The 18,894-nt window shown below is 36.7% G+C and overlaps 2 protein-coding genes across 3 annotated transcripts in view; one reads left to right on the forward strand and one right to left on the reverse strand.

Moving 5' to 3' along the window:
• The window catches only part of LOC103608044 (neutral and basic amino acid transport protein rBAT-like), an 11,633-nt gene extending 8,573 nt beyond the window's left edge, over nucleotides 1–3,060 (forward strand). Inside the window, exon 4 of the mRNA XM_008592491.1 lies at nucleotides 2,435–3,060. Coding sequence (XP_008590713.1) covers nucleotides 2,435–2,875 — 441 coding nt within the window. The 3' untranslated portion in view covers nucleotides 2,876–3,060. The remainder of the gene's footprint in view (nucleotides 1–2,434) is intronic.
• Nucleotides 3,061–3,491: 431 nt separating this feature from the next.
• Nucleotides 3,492–18,894, reverse strand: part of PREPL (prolyl endopeptidase-like) — a 38,764-nt gene continuing 23,361 nt past the window's right edge. For both annotated transcript variants that reach the window (XM_008592493.1, XM_008592492.1), the window contains exons 7-15: nucleotides 18,462–18,678; nucleotides 17,638–17,823; nucleotides 13,233–13,430; nucleotides 10,391–10,566; nucleotides 9,128–9,344; nucleotides 6,987–7,136; nucleotides 4,953–5,076; nucleotides 4,059–4,132; nucleotides 3,492–3,690 (exon numbers count right to left, since the gene is read on the reverse strand). In XM_008592493.1, coding sequence (XP_008590715.1) covers nucleotides 3,601–3,690; nucleotides 4,059–4,132; nucleotides 4,953–5,076; nucleotides 6,987–7,136; nucleotides 9,128–9,344; nucleotides 10,391–10,566; nucleotides 13,233–13,430; nucleotides 17,638–17,823; nucleotides 18,462–18,678 — 1,432 coding nt within the window. In that variant the 3' untranslated portion in view covers nucleotides 3,492–3,600. The remainder of the gene's footprint in view (nucleotides 3,691–4,058; nucleotides 4,133–4,952; nucleotides 5,077–6,986; nucleotides 7,137–9,127; nucleotides 9,345–10,390; nucleotides 10,567–13,232; nucleotides 13,431–17,637; nucleotides 17,824–18,461; nucleotides 18,679–18,894) is intronic.

Below are 18,894 nucleotides of genomic sequence, written 5' to 3' on the forward strand. Positions count from 1 at the left end.
GGGGGAGGGGGGGGGGGGGGGGGGGGCGGGCAAACATGCTTGTCTTGTGCAGGGGATGAAAAAAGAGTAACTTTAGATTTGAGCTGTCCAGTAGCCATTAGCTACTGTGACTATTAAACAAAATTAAAAATTCAGTTCCTGTATCACACTAACATTTTGAGTGCTCAGTAGCTTGTGGCTACCGTAGTAGACAGCAGATATAAAATATTTCCAGTTCCATTAGACACCATTGTTCTAGATGTTAAGTATAGTTTAAAATTATTACTACAATTTTAATGGTAACTATTAGACAGACATAAATGTATAGTTTTCAAAGAACATTAGAAGGAAAAAAATAATATTGTTTAAATTGACCTAATAAGAAGCTAAAGAGGGAAAAAAAAAAAAACAACTAAAACATTAGTGTAACTATAAGTAAAAGATAAAATAAGGCTTCAAGGGTATGTCTAAACATATGTAATCACAAATATGAATGGGTTAAATTCACCTCTTAAAAGATAAAAACACTCAGATTACATAAGACAAAATCCAGACATAAGAAACATAGCTAATACAAAGGACACGGAAAGAATTAAAATAAAGACATAGCAGGCAAACAGTAACAAAAAGAGAGCTTGCAACCTAGCTATTGCTATCAAGACAAAAATATGCATATACTTTTTGACCTAGTAGTTCCTAGATACTTCTATCTAGGAATACTTGTAAGAATCTTAACTGCAGCACTATTTAAGGAGCAGAAGACTCCAGAAATGATTTAAATATTTTATCAATAGAAAAACCAGTTCAACCAATTATGGGACTAATATGCGGCTTTTAAAAAGAATAAAGAAGCTCTATACGTACTGATATGAAACCAGTTCTAACATGTATAAAATAAAAAACTACAGAGTGGAAACATCACCATTTGTGTAAACAGAGAAAAAATGTGTCAACCTAGGTTTGCATAGGCACAGAAGGTATTACGTGTAATACACATAATGTATTAATGATACAGAAAAATGAAAGAACACCTAAACAGTAAGTGTCTGTCTCTGGGAGGGGAACTGGGAAGCTAGGGAAAAGTGTTGAAGAAAACCTTTTTATTTATATATTCTTCTTGTAATTGAATTTTATACCGTTGTGCACACATTTCCTAGTCAACAATAAAGTTACAAAAAGCAGGCTTGGAAATATTTAATAGCAGACAAAATAGAATTCAATATGAAAAGCATTATATGAGACAAAGGCAACTTTCAAAAATTGATAAAAGAACATTGCACTAAAAGTCATGAATCTATGCATCTAACAATAGCTTCAAAATACGTAAAACAAGTACTCAGAAATGCAAAGAGGAATTGAGAAATCCACAATCACAGGGAGAGACTTCAACATACTTCTAGAAAGTGATAAGTAGACAAAAATCATAGCTAACACTGGGCACTTCTTATGTGAGTGGCACTACATGCTTTTCATGCATTATCTAAGGCTCTAGAAAATGTTAATAATAACTTTGACAAGACATGTATATGTACCATAAATATCTTCGTACCTGATAAACAGAAAATAAACATTTTTTTCAAACACCAATTAAATAGTCATTGAAGAACAACAGCAATAACCACCCCGGTAAATGTGGCTGGCAAGAGTACAGTGAAATGAACATGACCATTGATTTGGCAACTTATGTATCAAGTGTCTAATATGAAGACTAACTTGGCATTATGTATTAAGTGTCCATGTTCTTTGACATAGTAATTGTCTTTTTGGTAATCTATCCTGAATAAGTAATATAAAATATGGGGGGAGGGGAATAAAAATATAAGAAAATGTTATAAATGCAAATGTTAACATGAAAGGGAATGGTAATAACCATTCACTGGTAAAACCATTCAACAGAATATTATTCTGCCATTCAACCTACACATTATTCTACAAAAGACACAGATAAGCCCAAGTTCATCATTTCTCAGAGTCCACTGCCATGGTTGTTGCTTTTCTTCCAGACATCTGGCAATTACAATATAGCATAAAGTGACTTTATTTAGGCAAGTTAAATATCCATTAACCTAAGACATTTGTTTTGGGATTCTTCAAGTCGAGTCAGATTTGGTCTCTAAGATATAGCAAAGCATGGTGCACACTGCAATGATTCCTGGACAAGTTGAAACTCTGAATTTGAAATTTCTATATTCTTATCTGCTTATTAATGCTTACAATTTGGTAGTTATTTTAAGGGGCACTTTTTTTTTTTTTTTGGCAGCTGTCCTATACAGGGATCAAAGCCTGGACCTTGGTGTTATCAGCATCATGCTCTAACCAACTGTGCTGACCAGCCAGGCCTAAGGGGAAAAATTGAAGCAAGGTTTTTGGGGAAATAATTCCTTATTAGACACAAAATATTTTAAGAAAATTCTTAGAATCAAATATTTATGTAAATACTCTTTTTAAAAAATAGGTCCAAAAGACTCATCCTGGATCAACATTGAAGTTATATCAAGATTTAAGTCTACTTCATGCCAATGAGCTGCTCCTTAGCAGAGGCTGGTTTTGCAATTTGAGGAATGACAGCCACTATGTTGTATATACAAGAGAGCTGGATGGCATAGACAGAATCTTTATTGTGATTCTGAATTTTGGAGAATCAACACTGCTAAATCTACAGGAAATCATTCCAGGTCTTCCTGAAAGAGTGAGAATAAGATTAAGTACCAATTCGGCTTACAAAGGCAGTGTAGTTGATACAAGTGGCATTTTTCTGAACAAGGGAGACGGACTCATCCTGGAACACAACACAAAGAATCTCCTTCACCACCAAACAGCTTTCAGAGATAGATGCTTTGTTTCCAATAAAGCATGCTATTCCAGTGTATTGAACATATTGTACAGCTTGTGTTAGGCACCTCTATGAAAGAGATGAAGACACTGGCGTTCTGTCACAAGCATTTGCAGTAACTTCATGTATAGCATACTGCTGGGTAAACTTTATGAACAGTCATTAATTCTGAGATATTTCTGTAGCTTGAATATAACTGCTTTAGGAAAGGTTCTCAAATGTTTCTGAAAGAATAAAATGTTTATAAGAAAATTGTCACTTGTAGGAACCTGTAACTTTGAGATAGCATCAATAAGAGATGATCAGAACACCTTAGGACCCCAGATTACTTGAAAGCTCTAATGAATTTTGATGTGAAGAATATTATCTTTTTACTTAAAATGGAGTCATAGAAATTGGAGGATTACTCACTGTCATTGTGTCTACAAATGTTCACTAGCAAAGAGGCAGGATACTGATTTGTAAACTGTTTAAAGATAATCCTAGTAAGACAGACAAAACCACAGCTGTTCTGACTGGAAGGGAGGTCTACAGTTCTGCTGTCACCAGTCCTTTCCTTACCCCCTACTCCATGTCCTAAGGAGCATGATTTGAAAACTACTGTCCTAGGTGCATCAATGGACAGGACAGTATAAGCAAATGTGATGTAGACTAAGCAAAATCTGGATGGAGAAGCAAATTTTTAAAAATTATTTAATAACTTAAAAATCTCACTTTTGCTAACCCAAATGGAAATAAGATTATGAAATATTTCAGTGGGTTTCCAATTTCCAGTTGAATGTAGCATTTCAGAATTTTAGATATTTCTTAAGATCCTCGAAAACACTGGTGCTGTCAAGTCCAAGTTCCTCATACAGGAATTTGATTTGGGCTGTAATCTAAAAGAAACACATTTTACAATTAGATAGAAGGCCTTTGTGGTAAAACTCCAGTGTTTAAGTCTCTTTTTGTCTATCTTCACTTAACTCCAAAGTCAGAAGTTTATGGCAAGAATCTTTTTATTTGGGACAGAGGCAGAAGGCTTCAAATAATTAAGATATAATTACTTTCTTTGTGACAGAGATCACTTATCAAGTACAAGAGACAGTCTTTTCTCTTGATTCATTCAGTTCCCTTCCTTTCCCTCCTGGGTCCCAACCACTGACCTGACATTTGCAACATAAACGGTGCCGCAATCACTGGAAACTTGAATACAACACATCCCTACTTGGGGAATCCATCACCTGAGAGGGACTTGATATCATACCTTTTTGTGAGAATCCTCAATCACATGATTGCCTCCAGGCTGAATGTCTAAAATAATATTGGGGGTCTGATAACCTGGAAGAGTTAACATATTAAAACAATTAGAAGGTCTATAGACGATTGAGACCCATTTCACCCCTCTCCTTTTGAGTACTTTACTCGAATAATAGTAAAAGAATAAAGGCAAAAAGCAACATCGCTACCACCAACAAAGAGATAGGAGGGAGCAAGGAGTAGAAGACAAATTTCTGAAACAGGGAAAGCAGGCGGAGGCCCAGGGGCTGACGGATGGAAGAGACTATAGCAACTCCTGAAGAAGGTTGTGACCTAGAAGGTAGTCAGTCGGCCCTGTGGAATCTGAGAGTTTTGTGCCCTTGAAACACCAACTACAGAAATGGGTGGGAGTGAGAAATGGAGCTGAATACCAGAGACTATGTGACTTGTGTGTGGGTCCCTCCTACCCTTGAACCCAGAATGTCTTGGCATGCAGCTTCAAGGCAAAAAGGAAGAGTTATTACCTAATGAAACAGATACCCAGAGGAAATTAAAGCAGCTAATTTGGGCATGGAAGCTCCAGAGCAAAAACCTCAGAATCTGTCTTTTAGAGATTCCCAAAAATAATGGCTCAATAAACACTGCTAAATTAATGAATGATTGTGTGATAGCACATCTCCAAGTTATATATTTAAATTCACTTTTTTTCTTTGTGTCCTGCCTATCTTATTTTAATATTGTCCTTTGAAAAAGAGGTTATAGATACATATACTTCAACTGGGTAGTCAACATAGGAAAACAATTATGTGCTAGTTGATAGCATGAAATATATTACTCTGAACAGTATGCTTAGGGTACTAGTTCACTTAGCCATGTTCCCTGTTTTTAGGCAGTTGCCTACCTTCACCTGTTTCCTTAGCATGCTCCATAACGGCTTCCTTGAGTTTCTCTGTATAACTGACAATTCCTTTCAGAGGTACACGTTCATCATTTTCATAAGCTGTGATGTGAATTGAAGGATAATGCTAAAAAAAAAAAAAAAAGATGTACAGAAAGTTTACATTATTCTTTATGGTCCCTTTCTACCTTATAGATCATTAAAAAGAATTACCTCTAATTTTTTCCCCCAAGTGCTAGAAGTTTTTTCTTATTTGATATTCTTGAGAGAGCCTCAGTATTACAGTACTAGACTACTTGTTACCTGGAATAGCCTTTTCTTGACTAAAGAGACTATGACCTTAATTAAAAGAAGACCTTAATTACCTCTTTTTTTTTTCCTTTTTGTCTTTTTTCGTGACCGGTAACGGGATTGCAACCCTCGGTGTCACGCCTGTACCGCGACCAGCAACGGGATCGCAACCCTCGGTGTCGCGCCCGTACCGCGCTCAACCAGTGAGTGGACCGGTCTCTATATGGGATCCCAACCCTCGGCGGGAGCGCCGCCGCACTCCCAAGTGCCTCACTCTACCAAGTGCGCCACCGGGCCGGCCCGACCTTAATTACTTCTGATTTAGTAATTAAGGCATAACTCTTGGTGCTGAAAGATGTTTGGGTATTATAAGTTGAAACATTTCTAAAGCCCTGCTAATTTCGGCCTCAGCTCAGTGTCCTTTTGATTATCTTTATCACTTTAGGATAATAAATCACAATAGTCTTTTCACTACCTGAGGTTTAATATTTTGATAGGGACAGTAACGTTTTATGTAGTTCTTATGTTTTTCATCTGATGAAGGATTCCCCCATTCTTCTAATTCTTCTAATGTCAGAGGGAGTGTAGTGTCCATCATGGTGTTGAGAACATCCAAGAAAGGTGCCTAAAAATAAAAAGCCAAAGAAACATATCCTTCAGCCAAGAAGTTTGTAAAGTGAGTTTCAGAAAAATATTACACTTTATAAATATACATACTGATATGAGAGAACACAGTTCAAGAAGCCATGTAGATTCCCAGCAGCCAGACTAACTACTCAGTCCTTAACTAAGTCCTGTAATTTGTAATTGCCTTTTAATGTATTCAGACTTCTTAAATGACATTTATGTAGCAAGAAAGGGTTTATCTTCTAATTTCACAATTTTTATTTTTAGTTTGGTGGCTTTTATTCACATATTTTTTTAATATAAAAGTAATAAATGCTCACACCCAGTAGGATTAGGAAAAAAAAAAAAAAATCAATGACCAGAAAATAACAAGGTTTGGCAACAATGTAGAGAAACTGGAACCCTTATGCATTATTGGTCAGAGTGTAAAATGGTATAGCTGCTGTGGAAAGCAGTATGGTGGTTCTTCAAAAACTTAAACTTAGAATTACCATATGATCCAGCAATTGCACTCCTGGGAATATATGCATAAGAACCGAGAGTAGTGTTTCAAAGAGGTATCTGTAACACCCATTTTCATAGCAGCATTATTCACAATAGCCAAAAGATGGAAACAACCCAAGTGTTCATCAACAGATGAATGAATAAGCAAAAGGTGATGTACACATACAATGGAATATTATTCAGCCTTAAAAAGGAATAAAATTCTGACATATGCTACACTATGGATGAACCTGAAGGATATAATCCAAGTGAAATAAGCCAGTGACAAAAAGTAAATTCTGTGTGGTTCCACTTATATGAGGTATCTACAGTAGTCAAAGTCATAGAGACAGAAAGTAGAAGGTGGTTTCCAAGGGCTGGGGGAAGAAGAGAACTAGGGGAGTTGTTTACTGGGTAATGAGTTTCAGTTTTGCAAGATGAAAATTGAGTTCTGGAAATTGACTGCACAACCATGTGAATGTACACTGAACTGTACACTTAAAAATGGTTAAGATGGGGGCTGGCCCGGTGGCGCACTGCTACAGTGCGCTGTTTGGGAGTGTGGCGGCGCTCCCGCTACAGCAGTGATTATCTTTATCACTTTAGGATAATAAATCACAATAGTCTTTTCACTACCTGAGGTTTAATATTTTGATAGGGACAGTAACGTTTTATGTAGTTCTTATGTTTTTCATCTGATGAAGGATTCCCCCATTCTTCTAATTCTTCTAATGTCAGAGGGAGTGTAGTGTCCATCATGGTGTTGAGAACATCCAAGAAAGGTGCCTAAAAATAAAAAGCCAAAGAAACATATCCTTCAGCCAAGAAGTTTGTAAAGTGAGTTTCAGAAAAATATTACACTTTATAAATATACATACTGATATGAGAGAACACAGTTCAAGAAGTTAAGATGGTAAATTTTGTTATTTTACCATAATTAAAAATTTAAAAAAACGAAAAAGCCCTCAACAATATATGAATAAACTCTTTTTCACCCGTTGAACATTTCACATTAAAAGTGATAAATGCTAATTAAAGAAAATCTGGAAAATATCCAAGGTGAAAGAGAAAACCACCTGTTGACTCATAACCAGTGTCAAAACATTTAATAAAACGAGGCTGCTTTTTTCACTTTGCTTTATATCCTTCCATTAACATGCTTTTCAGTTTCCCCTCATAGTAACATTAGTCAAGTACATTGGGCATCTGTAATTCTTTTTGACTGCCTCGCATCTGAATTCCTTTTCTGCATTTGGAAAATCCAGTCTTATCAGACAGAGCCTGCCTCTCACTGGAGAGATACTAAATGCCAGATATTCCCTTTCCCAGCTCTCCCTGAAGCTTGGGAGTAGCCACATAACCTTAGGTCTACCAATCAGAAGACATGTGCTCCAAAATTTGAATGAGAAGTTAGTGGTTCAAACAAGTAGTGATCATGAAGAATTTATTCTGGCAAAGGTGCCACAGCTACATCCAGTTTCTAGAAGCAGCACTGGCAGTGTGAATTGATTTGTGCTCAGAATGGCAATAGTAATAGCTTGACTGGGCCAGTTTTATGTTCTGGCTGTGCAGCCCCTAACACTGGCTCTGAACATACCTGCCCTTACCCAGAACCCTTTCATAAATCTCTTTTGTGCTTAAATTAGTCAGAGTCGGTTTTTGCTGCTTATAATTAAGAATGTTGACTCATACATGAATCCCCTATTGTTAGATATTTAGGTTGCCTGTAATTCTTCACTATAAGAAGCAACCTTAGGTAAATATCCTTATACATATATTTCTGATTGTTTCCTTTCTAATTTCTAAGAGTCAAATGTAACATTTTCTTTATGTTGTAAATAATGATGCCATTATTATCTTTGCGGATAGGTTTTAGTATTTCAATTTGAAAAAAATTTTTTTGGTGGCTGGCTGGTATGGAGATCTGAACCCTTGACCTTGGTGTTATAAGACTATGCTCTAACCAACTGAGCTAACCAGCCAGCTATTTTTAAAAAAAATACATTTACAGATTAGGCTATTTAAAATTTATTTACTTAATACAAGTCCACAGTGTATACCCCACCCCTTACCCTCAAAATAAAAAAAACCCCTGAAAATAACTTACTCTCTCCCATCCCAGCCATTTTTTTCTAGAGTATCTAACCAGGAAGCAGGAGAATAATAAAGGTGAAATGAACTGATATAACTTCATAATTTTACATACCAGGAAAAGACTATAGAATATTTCCAGAACAGTATATTTCAATTAAACTATGGGAAAACTATACTCAAAAGATCATTAAGAATGGAGTGTCTAAAAATTCCCTATTTCCAAGGTTAAAATGTTGATGGACATTATGTCCCTAATTCCAAGGTCAAAATATTGATGGACATTAGATTGTCACACTGACTAGGAGTCAAAAGACTCAGCACATCCCAGAGTCCCAGGATGTTCTATCTGGCTTCCTGGAACTGTGAGTCATATATACTTCATCTCTTTTCCACCAATTCTAAATGTTCTCACAAATAAGTGATCAGTGGGAATAGCCATTAATATCTTTCAGTGGAAATCCTTAAAAATTAATAAAGAATACTGCCAAAGAAGAATAAGTAAAGAATAAATAGATTAAAATAACTTCAGAAATTCTCCTAGAACTACTATTTTGTGCTTAAAAATTAAAAGCTTTGTTATACGCCAATGCTATGGTAAAATCGTAACAGGAATCTTTTCTTAGAGCAGACTAAGGCTTCACGCCTCCCCCATTCTGTAAATGGTATAGACAGAATGTACTCACCTCCAAAGTCATAGCTCTCAGGAGCTCTGGATTAGAATTACACAATGCTCCAGCAAGCACCCCTCCAGCACTGAAAGCAGTCAGGGTTGTTAGGCTTGGCTGAGAAAAGCCTTGGCCATGAAGCGTCTTAATGCAAGCCTCTAAGTCAGCAAGGCCATTGAGCTTTTTAGTAAGACGGCCATCAGCGTGCCACTGGAGGCCTAACTCACCACCACCCCTGAAATTAAAGGGCAAAAAAGCTTTAGTTGGAAAAAAAAATGCTAATGATGTAGGCTGGGGGTCAACAAACTATCTGGAGGGCTATTTTGTATGGCTCTTGAACTAAGAATGATTTTTACATTTTTAAAGTTTGGGAGAAAAAAACAAGGAATATGCAACAGAGACCATATGTTGCCTGCAAAACCTAAAATGTTTATTATATAGTTCTTTAGAGAAAAAGTTTGCCTACCCTTGATATAGACAATCAAATTTGATTCAACAAATGTATTTTGAGAGCCGCCTACTATTTGTCAGGGATTGTGTTAAGTGCAGACCTTAAAAATATAAGCAAAGAAAAATCTCCTGCCCTGGAGTAGATCACAATTTTGTGGGGAAAGAAAACAAAGATTTACCAAGCAATGTGGTTGCTCCTATGATACAGCATATTTCAGGTATTACAGAAGCAGAGGAAAAAACATCCATCTTTCACGTTAGGGGTATATACAGGAGTCAGGAGCATGAATGCTTACGGAGATGATACCTAAGCTGAGTTGTGAAGGAAGTATATATGATTCCAGAAGGGCAAAAAAAGGGAAGGCATCAAGATAAGACAGCACGTGAAAGGGCAAGGAGGTGACAGAGCATGTCATTTGAAGGGATGTGATGATAGATGACATTAGAGAGATAAGCCAGATCATTAGGAGTACTATACTGAGGAATTTGGACTTCATTCTGAATATAGGGAGGAAGAGAAGAATTTTAAACAGAAACATAAAATAGTATTTGTGTCTAGAAAAAAGCTAAAATAAAATGTTAGACCGGAAAAAAGGAGTCCAGCTTAAGAAGCTGTTGAAGAAAAACCTAAACTCGGGAGAATTAAATGGAAATAATGTTTAGTAAATAATGTTACTGAATAAGTACAGAGACTGATACATCTATTTAAAAATTCTAAAAATCTACCCTTTTGCTTTCTGGATCAATAAATCTGTTACTGAGTCAAGTTCTAACAACACATCTGTCACTATGCTGTAACATTAATATGCCAGGTAAAATGTGCTGACTCACCGAACATGGCAATATGCTAATATCCATCCATCGTCCACCAATACCCGCCTCTCAGGCCTGAAATTCATTTTCAAATCCATTCCGTAAGCTCCGTATACATGTACCAAGAGAGGTTTCTTCTGCAAATCCTCAGAGTCCGTTTTGTGGAAAACAGTCATTGGCACTAATTTTCCATCCTGGAAATGAAGAATTACTATGCATGTGAACAAGAGTCTTTTAAAACAGTTTTATCCCCAATTTAAAATACACTTAAGGGGGGGGGCCTGAGGCATGTAGCCCGGGGAAGCCGAACCCAGCTGCAACCAGGTAAAGAGCACTCCAAAAACACCATTTCCATGTGGGTAGCCCACCATAGCCATCACAATGGCCATGGCTGCTGCAAAAGTGACTAGTTGCCATAGCAGTAGTCACAGCCACTGTGCAGATGGCATGCCAGACACTTGACTGCTTTGACACAAGGAAAGTCACCAGCAGAGACCAAAAAAAAAAGAGGTCCTCTCCGCAAAGCACACTTCAGAGTAACAGAAGCATCTGCTATATGATAATAGTGGGGGACCTGAGCACACCTGTCTCAGCACTGGACAGATCATCCAGGCAACAAATCAACAGATAAACAGTTAATCCATCAGAAGGAGAGAACAAATCTATGGTTATTAGAGGGGGGAGAGGGATTGGGAGAGATTGGATAGGGGCATAAAGAATAAGTATGATTTGTAATAATGAATATGCTAATAAAAAAATCTTGACTAAAAAAAATGAGATTAGAAGTTCTTGAGAAGAGTGGGGTTAATGACGAGGAGGAGGGAGGGGTATTCTGGGAGAGTGACAATCATCTGTTTTAGGATGGTTAGTAGTTAAAAAGTATGTTCCATCTGTGGAAAATTTATTAAAAACTCGACATTTATAATATCTGAATGTATATGTACATATGATTTGTGAATGTATATGTATATGTGAGCTGCATCTTATCAAAAAGTTTGTTAATGAAAAATCTATGAACATTAAAAAAACAATACACTTTCATGCACTTTTTCCCCCCATGTGCTAATTATTGATGTTGAGCACAAACTTCACTTAAGACAAAAAGAGTTATAGTCTCTAAAAATGTATCATGGTTCTGGGTTTCAGCTTGAAAACATTTGATTAAATGTGTCTTTTCATGACAATAAAGTTATTTTTTAAAAGAGTTCTTCACTACCCAGTATTATGGTAATTGCTATCTTTCAGGTCAATCCAAGATATCTATGAAGGTTAGAAATCCTAGTATAGAATTCTTCCTATGCCTAGGGCTAGATACTGGCATTTCTAATCTTTGAATATTTACAAATATGCTGTCTAAACAACTCTTAACAGCTCATTTTCTGTCCCCTACAGACAGAATTCTCAATCATTAGTATCTGAAATCTTTTACTGACCTTCCCGATATCCACACAAATCCTCTTCGAAGGCCTATTTAACTTTATTTTAAAAATTTTAAAGTGATTTAAGTAAGTTTTATAAATTTTAACATTTAAACTACCTGTAGGTCATGTATCTATTCCCCAGTGTGGCTTAAACTCATCATGCCCAGTTGATTCAAACTAGGCACTCTCTGGACAGAGAAAATTCATAATTTATACAGCCCAAACTATTCTGATATTCATTTCATAGAAAAAGGGTGGTGAAGTTGGTTCTCACCCTGCTTAAAGAAACTAATGAAACAGTTCTAGTTTACTAGGAAAATAATATAACCAAGTCACTCTCCCTATTTTTTTTATTCTCATTTTGAAAACTTCACTTTGGGGCAATAAATGGAGACACCAGAGTGTTAGCAAATAAGAAGGAAATCTTCCTCTCATTTTTTATCATACCCAACTTGTTACAACAGCATAAGTGAATTTTCACTTCTCACTAAGATTCATTTTTATAAAACTTGATGTAGATTAACTTCCACAAAATAATCTTGGTGTTTTCATCCCCCTGCCTCTTCCCCAATTTCAACTGTATGATCAGAAAAGCTTGCTGGTTGAAAACCTGTGAAAAGGAAGGGGTAAAGTCCTGACGTGGGCTGGATCCCAGAATTCATCAGCAGTGCAAAAACGCCTGTAGAAAGGTACAGCTGCTTCCATGTAGCAGTTGCTGCCCTACTCCCCTAATGCCTGAAGAATCCCTTAGTTCTCCAAGAACTTAGCTTAACTGTTCTTTCTATCTGAGGTATAATAATTACAACATTTAGGTAGACTGGTATAATCCCATGTTTGTAAAACTAAACAAAACCAAAAAGTATGTATTTTGTTGACGGAAAAAAAATCTGCAAGGTGATACACTAAATGGTTAACAATGATTATTAAGTGCAGCAAAAAGCAAAAGTTTAAATCAACTTTTTTTTTTTTTTTTTTTTTGTCTTTTTTTATCTTTTTTCCGTGTCCGGCAACGGATCGCAACCCTCAGTGTTGCCCCCGTACCGGACCGGGGACTGGCAACGGGATCGCAAGCCTCGGCGTTGCTCCCGCGCCTCGCTCAGCCAGTGAGCGGGAACCGGTCTGTACATGGGATCCGAACCCTCGGACGGGAGCGCCGCCGCGCTTCCCAAGCGGCGCACTATCCAGTGCGCCACCGGGCCGGCCCTAAATCAACTTTTAAAATTCAAACAAACATCAAGTGAAATCAAAGGCTTGATGTTAGTTATTTTCTAATTCATGATAAAAAAAAAAAAAAAAATCCATTTATTCCCTAAAATCATTTGGGTCTTACTGTGGCACAAAGGATCTGCTTGGGGAAACTGTGCAGCAACTGCACAGTATCTGGCAATCAGTATATTTTCAGTAAGTGGGAGCTGCAAGTGGAAATTACAAAGACCTACCTTGCTTTTTGCTTCCAGACGTAAAACACGACTAGTCTTTGTGATTGGGTCTTCATGCCCGGTTTCCTCAAACAGTTTGCCTTCTGCAAATTTATATGTGTAATATTTTGGGGGACGTATTGGAGAGCAAAGCTGAAAGGGGCAGTTTTTTGGGTCAGAATTTGTATCCATTATGAATCCACAGGCCCAAGGAGGGAGCTACAGAAATAAAACAGTTATTTTTACTCTTTATCTAGATACTCAATATCATTAATTACATCTCTGAGTCTGCTCCACACAAGATAATGTGGACATCTAGTTTACTTTCTATCTGTTACCACATAATGCCTCATTTAAGGATTACTTCATCACAACAAAATATATTTCAAGTAAAAAACAAATAAGAATCTATATTAAAGACCAATAAAACAAGGAAAAATGATAGGAAATTGGTTTATCATGATTCTAGTCTTACCTGAAATTGCCTTTAACATAAAAGTTTATTTTGGGGCATAAACTTGGGCAATGAAATAGCAAAATAGTTAAGAATAAGAGCATATCAAATAGTAATTCCAGAATGCAGCAACATCACCAAGATCTCCATTCTCAGAGAACATGAAATCCCTCATATGTGTGTGTTTTTAATAATTTACCCACCAGTCCTTACCCTGCTGACCGGACAGCCACAGTGATGATAGTTATTATTCCAGGCCTACAAACGAGCTCAGCAGCACTAAAGCATTTACAATTTGTTTCTAACTTTAGCTCTCAGGCTAACCATTGTGCAGAACAAAACCTTTCTCGGCACATCTACTCTGAGAGACTCACAGCTATTATGCTTAAGATTCTTAACTTTAAGAAAAAAGGAAAGGAATCAAAATTTATTCTCTTAGAGCAGCAGGGTCCAGCTTCAAGCCTTCCACTAAGACCCCTCTTACACCTTTTAAAGAACTCTGGTAAGCAGGTTTGACAAAGTGTTAGAAATGGTACTGAGAGTCAGAACATTAAAAGAAAATTGCCTTTCTATTCCTGAATAATTGTAGAAAGAGCAAATTCACTAGAAAATCAGAGGTCTTGGCACAGCAGTATCACTGGTGGGGGCTACTGAAAAAGGGTTGAATGTGTGAATAAAGAGTACACTATTTCTCTACACTATTTCACTACAGCCAAAGAGTTTATGTTCCCTGAGCAAATTTCTTCTAATTAATCCAAATAATCTATTTTTGTGCAACACTAATAAAGACACACATTTGGAATGTCTCTCTAAGATTCCTAATTTATTCTCCTCAGATTGAGGATTATTTCAAAAGATAATTTGTCTATTTAAATGTAAGCTGTAACTGGGGAGAAAAAGGTAAACAGGAAAGTTGAGAAATCTGGTAACATAACAGCAAGTGAGCAAACTGAGACCCAAGTGGGGGAAAAAAAGGCACTACTACAATCCCTGTAACCAGACCTCAGCGTGAGGATACAACGTTCCTACAGAATCACAAGTTTTCCTGTCCTTTGTTGGGACTTTGGGACAGTTTCTATGCAACCCATGTAGTAAGTTGTCTTAGCTTTAGACCAAGTGGTTCCAACAAATCAAAACTGCCTTTGAGGCTGGCCGGTTAGCTCAGTTGGTTAGAGCTTGGTGTTATAATACCAAGGTCAAAGGTTCAGATCCCCATACTGGCCAGCTACCACAGGAAAAAAAAAAAACAAACCTTTTGGATGTTTTTCTAAAACTAATGGGACCGAGGTTAAATTTTCAGTCATAACAAAAACTGTTCCAAGACTATGGACTTTTTAAAGTTTGTCCAGCTTATACAGAAATAAGTATTACTATATTGAGGATATCTTAAGCCACATTTCCTGTTGAGATAAGAATGCAATGTTACCTGTGTGTATTAACGGAAAGCACCTGGCCAGGTAAAAGGCAGACATTCCTTAGATACTTGACAGAAACAGGTTCAGCTTTAGCACTCTACCAGCAATCTACAGTCATTTCATTGAAAGAATGATTAAGACATAACATGCTTAAAGAAAATTGGCCTGCGGGAGCTGGCCTGATAGCTCAGTTGGTTACAGCACAGTGCTGATAACACCAAGGTGAAGGGTTCCTGAACAGGCCTGCTGCCAAAAACAAACAAAAAAATTTCCCAATTTGCTTAAAAAAAATGCTACCAGAAAATAAGAGATTGAGGATAGGAGACAAGTATATGTAGGATTTTATATATCTATTGTTGAGACTGAGTTTAAAAAGATCTTTTAGTTGTGTGCCCAGTAGGCAGATATTATATAAAGAAATACTTGCAGTTTGCTTAAAGATTTTGTCCTTTGAGTATGGCACTGTTTATGGATATGAATTAGTGTTATCTAGGTTTATGAAGAGGGTCTGATCTATAAACTTTGTAAGTAGCACCTGTATATAACATAGTATTTGATTCTATTTGATGATGACCCAGAACATTATAGAAGACATAACAGGTACTACAGTTTGAGAAGGATCAGGCAATGGAGAACTAGAGGATATAGAATAAATTAAAGACATGAGGTTTGTTCTAATGAAAGTTAAAGCCTTGGAAACTGAAGCATATCTTTAAAATAGGAAAACTTACAAAAAACAGAAAAGGTCATATTGACTTAGAAGTCAAATCTTATTATAGCAAACTCCACATGACATTCCTAATTTTCTTGACAGAATTTTGTTGTAATAAATGCCTTGCCCTCTATCCCTATTCCTATAGACTGCAATAAGAATAGATGCTCTGCCAGTTTCCCAAATAAATTAATTTGGCATCATTGAGTGAGTGAAAAGAAACACTTTGAATCCAGCAGATGATGGCGGTAAAGAAAATCCCTGATGTCAATCACTATTTTTGTTTTAGGACACCTATACAGTCTTCTAAGACACTGGATATTACATTTGATAATTTGATTTTAGGGAGTAGCTTGAAAATTTCAGTTAGTTTTAGGTCCTTATCTCTTATTTGTACCAGTATACCAATTTCAAAACCAATCTCCCTGACTCATCTCTTTTTTGCTTCAGTCTACCCTACTATGGCTTCCAGATAACCAGATAGATAACATGAAGTATATATAATTCCACTCCTCAAAACATTCCAGTGGCTCAAAAACTTCAAATGTTTCCCTCTTCATAATTTATGCATAAATTCCTCACACAGATGGTCAAAAACATCATCATAGCTTTATCCCCTAGAAATGTATTCTGCTTCAATAAAATGGAATTATTAGAGGTTCCCTGAACATTTTCTGAACTTCTCCAGCTTAGATCTTTGTTTAGTAGCTTTCTTATTTTAGAATACCATACCTTTCTCCACCTGTCAAAATCTTGTCTATCCTCTTTTGTTTATGTTAAATTCAACTTACTCTACATAAGCTTTCCTGAGCCCTCTTACCTTCCTTTGAGCCCCACAGAACATTTTATGTTTTTGATACCACTTATTAAACCCACTTTATACTTAACCTTTGTGTACTAGTCTAATCTCATGATAAACTGCATCCTTCTTAAGGTGAGATATTTTGTCCTACTATATTCCCACTCCATAATGCCCAACATAATATTTTGCACACAGAAGTTCAAAAAATAGCCACTGAATTAATTGTAATTGCATTTTAACAGTAATTCTGACAACATTGGAGTTAGGAAGGTATAAGTGGTCTATGTTGCTTGCTGGTTGACTGGCTCAATAACTCTTTCCATATCAAGCAAAATGGAGGCCTTCCTTTTCGCTTCAGTGCCTGCTACTTTATCTCACATGTTAGTGCTGCTTTAAAAACTGGGCAGTAAAGTTGCCATTCACCAATTTTACCAAGTTCACTTGTAAAGGCAGATTATCTTTCCTGACAGCCATAAGCAGTATCAATTAGTCAGCCTGCCAGGCAGACATGCCACCATCACCCCTCTGTTCTGCTGTGGAGACCACTGCCACCCCCATATTAAAAGAAACCAAAGTTCACCCCTTCCATATCCCCCATGGGTAAGAAAACTGGCAAAAAAGAGAAGATGATGCAGACATAAGCATGCAGCAGTAGAAACACAGAGGGCACATCTGGCATAGGGGAATAGCAGACAGCGGTTAGGCATTAGCTGCCAAGTTGGCCTGAGTTATTGCTCTACCTAAAGCTGTAGAGATATTTGATATGTAGAGACATACAGAAAGAAATATAATGGCGCTTAGACTCTACTTCTGAAGTCCATGCTGTAATACGGTATTTTAAGTAAAACTGCACTAAAAGCAAGGTTGTCCATTTAATTCTAAAATAAACCTCCTAAACCTAATAAAGAGCCAGTATGCTAAATTCCGTTTAAGTTAAATTCCTTTTAAGGAAAAGTAGACTATTATTCAAAATTTGATATTCTGTTAAGCTAAACTATGTATGTGTTTTGATTAGCAATATTGTCTTCTGAAATTAAACATACCTTTAGAGACCGAACTGAATCATCTGCCAGACCAATCACGTTAACATAAAGTAGATTGCTATGCTTCAGGAACAGAACACAGTGATCCTTAAACATGTCCAAGTCTACAACTTTGGTATTTCTCTTCATTGTGAAAAATAAATCCCAATTCATAATAGCAGGAGTATCAGCTGCTGTTCTCATTAGCTGTGTGGAACAAAGTAAGAAGAGATCTAGGTAACAAAATATGAAGGCTACAGCACTGAAAACTAGACCATAGTAGGATTCATTATTTTATGTAGAGCTGAGGGAACTAACTCTACATCAGGGTGAAGTGTGACTATCACAATGTGAAAGTGCCCAGGCTAGCCTGCTGGATGGTGAGACAGTATGGACCAGTGCTTAGCTGACAGCCAACCAATGGACACTTGAGTGAGGGCATTGATAGCCAGCTGGCTCTGGATGTGTCAGTGAGCCTAGCTGACATAAGCAGAACCGTCTAGCTGAGATCAACCCAATTTCCAACTCACAAAATCATAAGTTTGTAAATTTGCTCTTTTAAGCTACTCAGTTTGGCTTGGATAATATATAATATTATATATTATGTTGTAATTATAATAAATAATAATATATATAATATATATCATAACATTATATATAATATCATATATTATTAGTATATATAATAGAATATATTTCATTTACTAGCATTTTAGGCACAATTACCTACATAGAGGAATTAGCTCTAAGGGAAGAGATTGGTTATGCACAGGAAGATAGCATCATTGATGGAAGTGTGACACTTCTCAACAGCCCAAATGCGGACGGGGAGAATCCATGGTTACCTTGAATTCGGTAGGCTCTCCAACATTAGTGAGAATGTACAGTTCATCATCTCTGTGTTCAACGTAGTACAGAACCCCATGTATTCGTTTCTGGATAAGTACTGGTGGGTCCCAAGGGCTCAGGCCATCTATCAACCACACTTCAGAAGTAGTCTTGTTCATAATATTTATGGTGAGGAAACGACTGTCTTTTGTAAGATAAAGGAAAACAAAATAGCTAGAGATAGAGACAGATAGATTGATAGAGAGAGAGAGAGAGAGAAGCATGAGATCCCAGTAAATTTCAAATGCCTGCTACTTTATTAATGACAATATCTCAGGTGAACAGTGTCCATGTTAACATATAATGCAGAGAGAAAGTAAAAATAATTACCTGATGAATATTGCTTGTAAATTTAAAAACTGGCTATTATTTGTCTTATTCTCCTCTCAG

This window comes from Galeopterus variegatus, unplaced genomic scaffold (genome assembly GCF_000696425.1).
Source record: "Galeopterus variegatus unplaced genomic scaffold, G_variegatus-3.0.2 Scaffold7963, whole genome shotgun sequence".
NCBI lineage: Eukaryota > Metazoa > Chordata > Mammalia > Dermoptera > Cynocephalidae > Galeopterus > Galeopterus variegatus.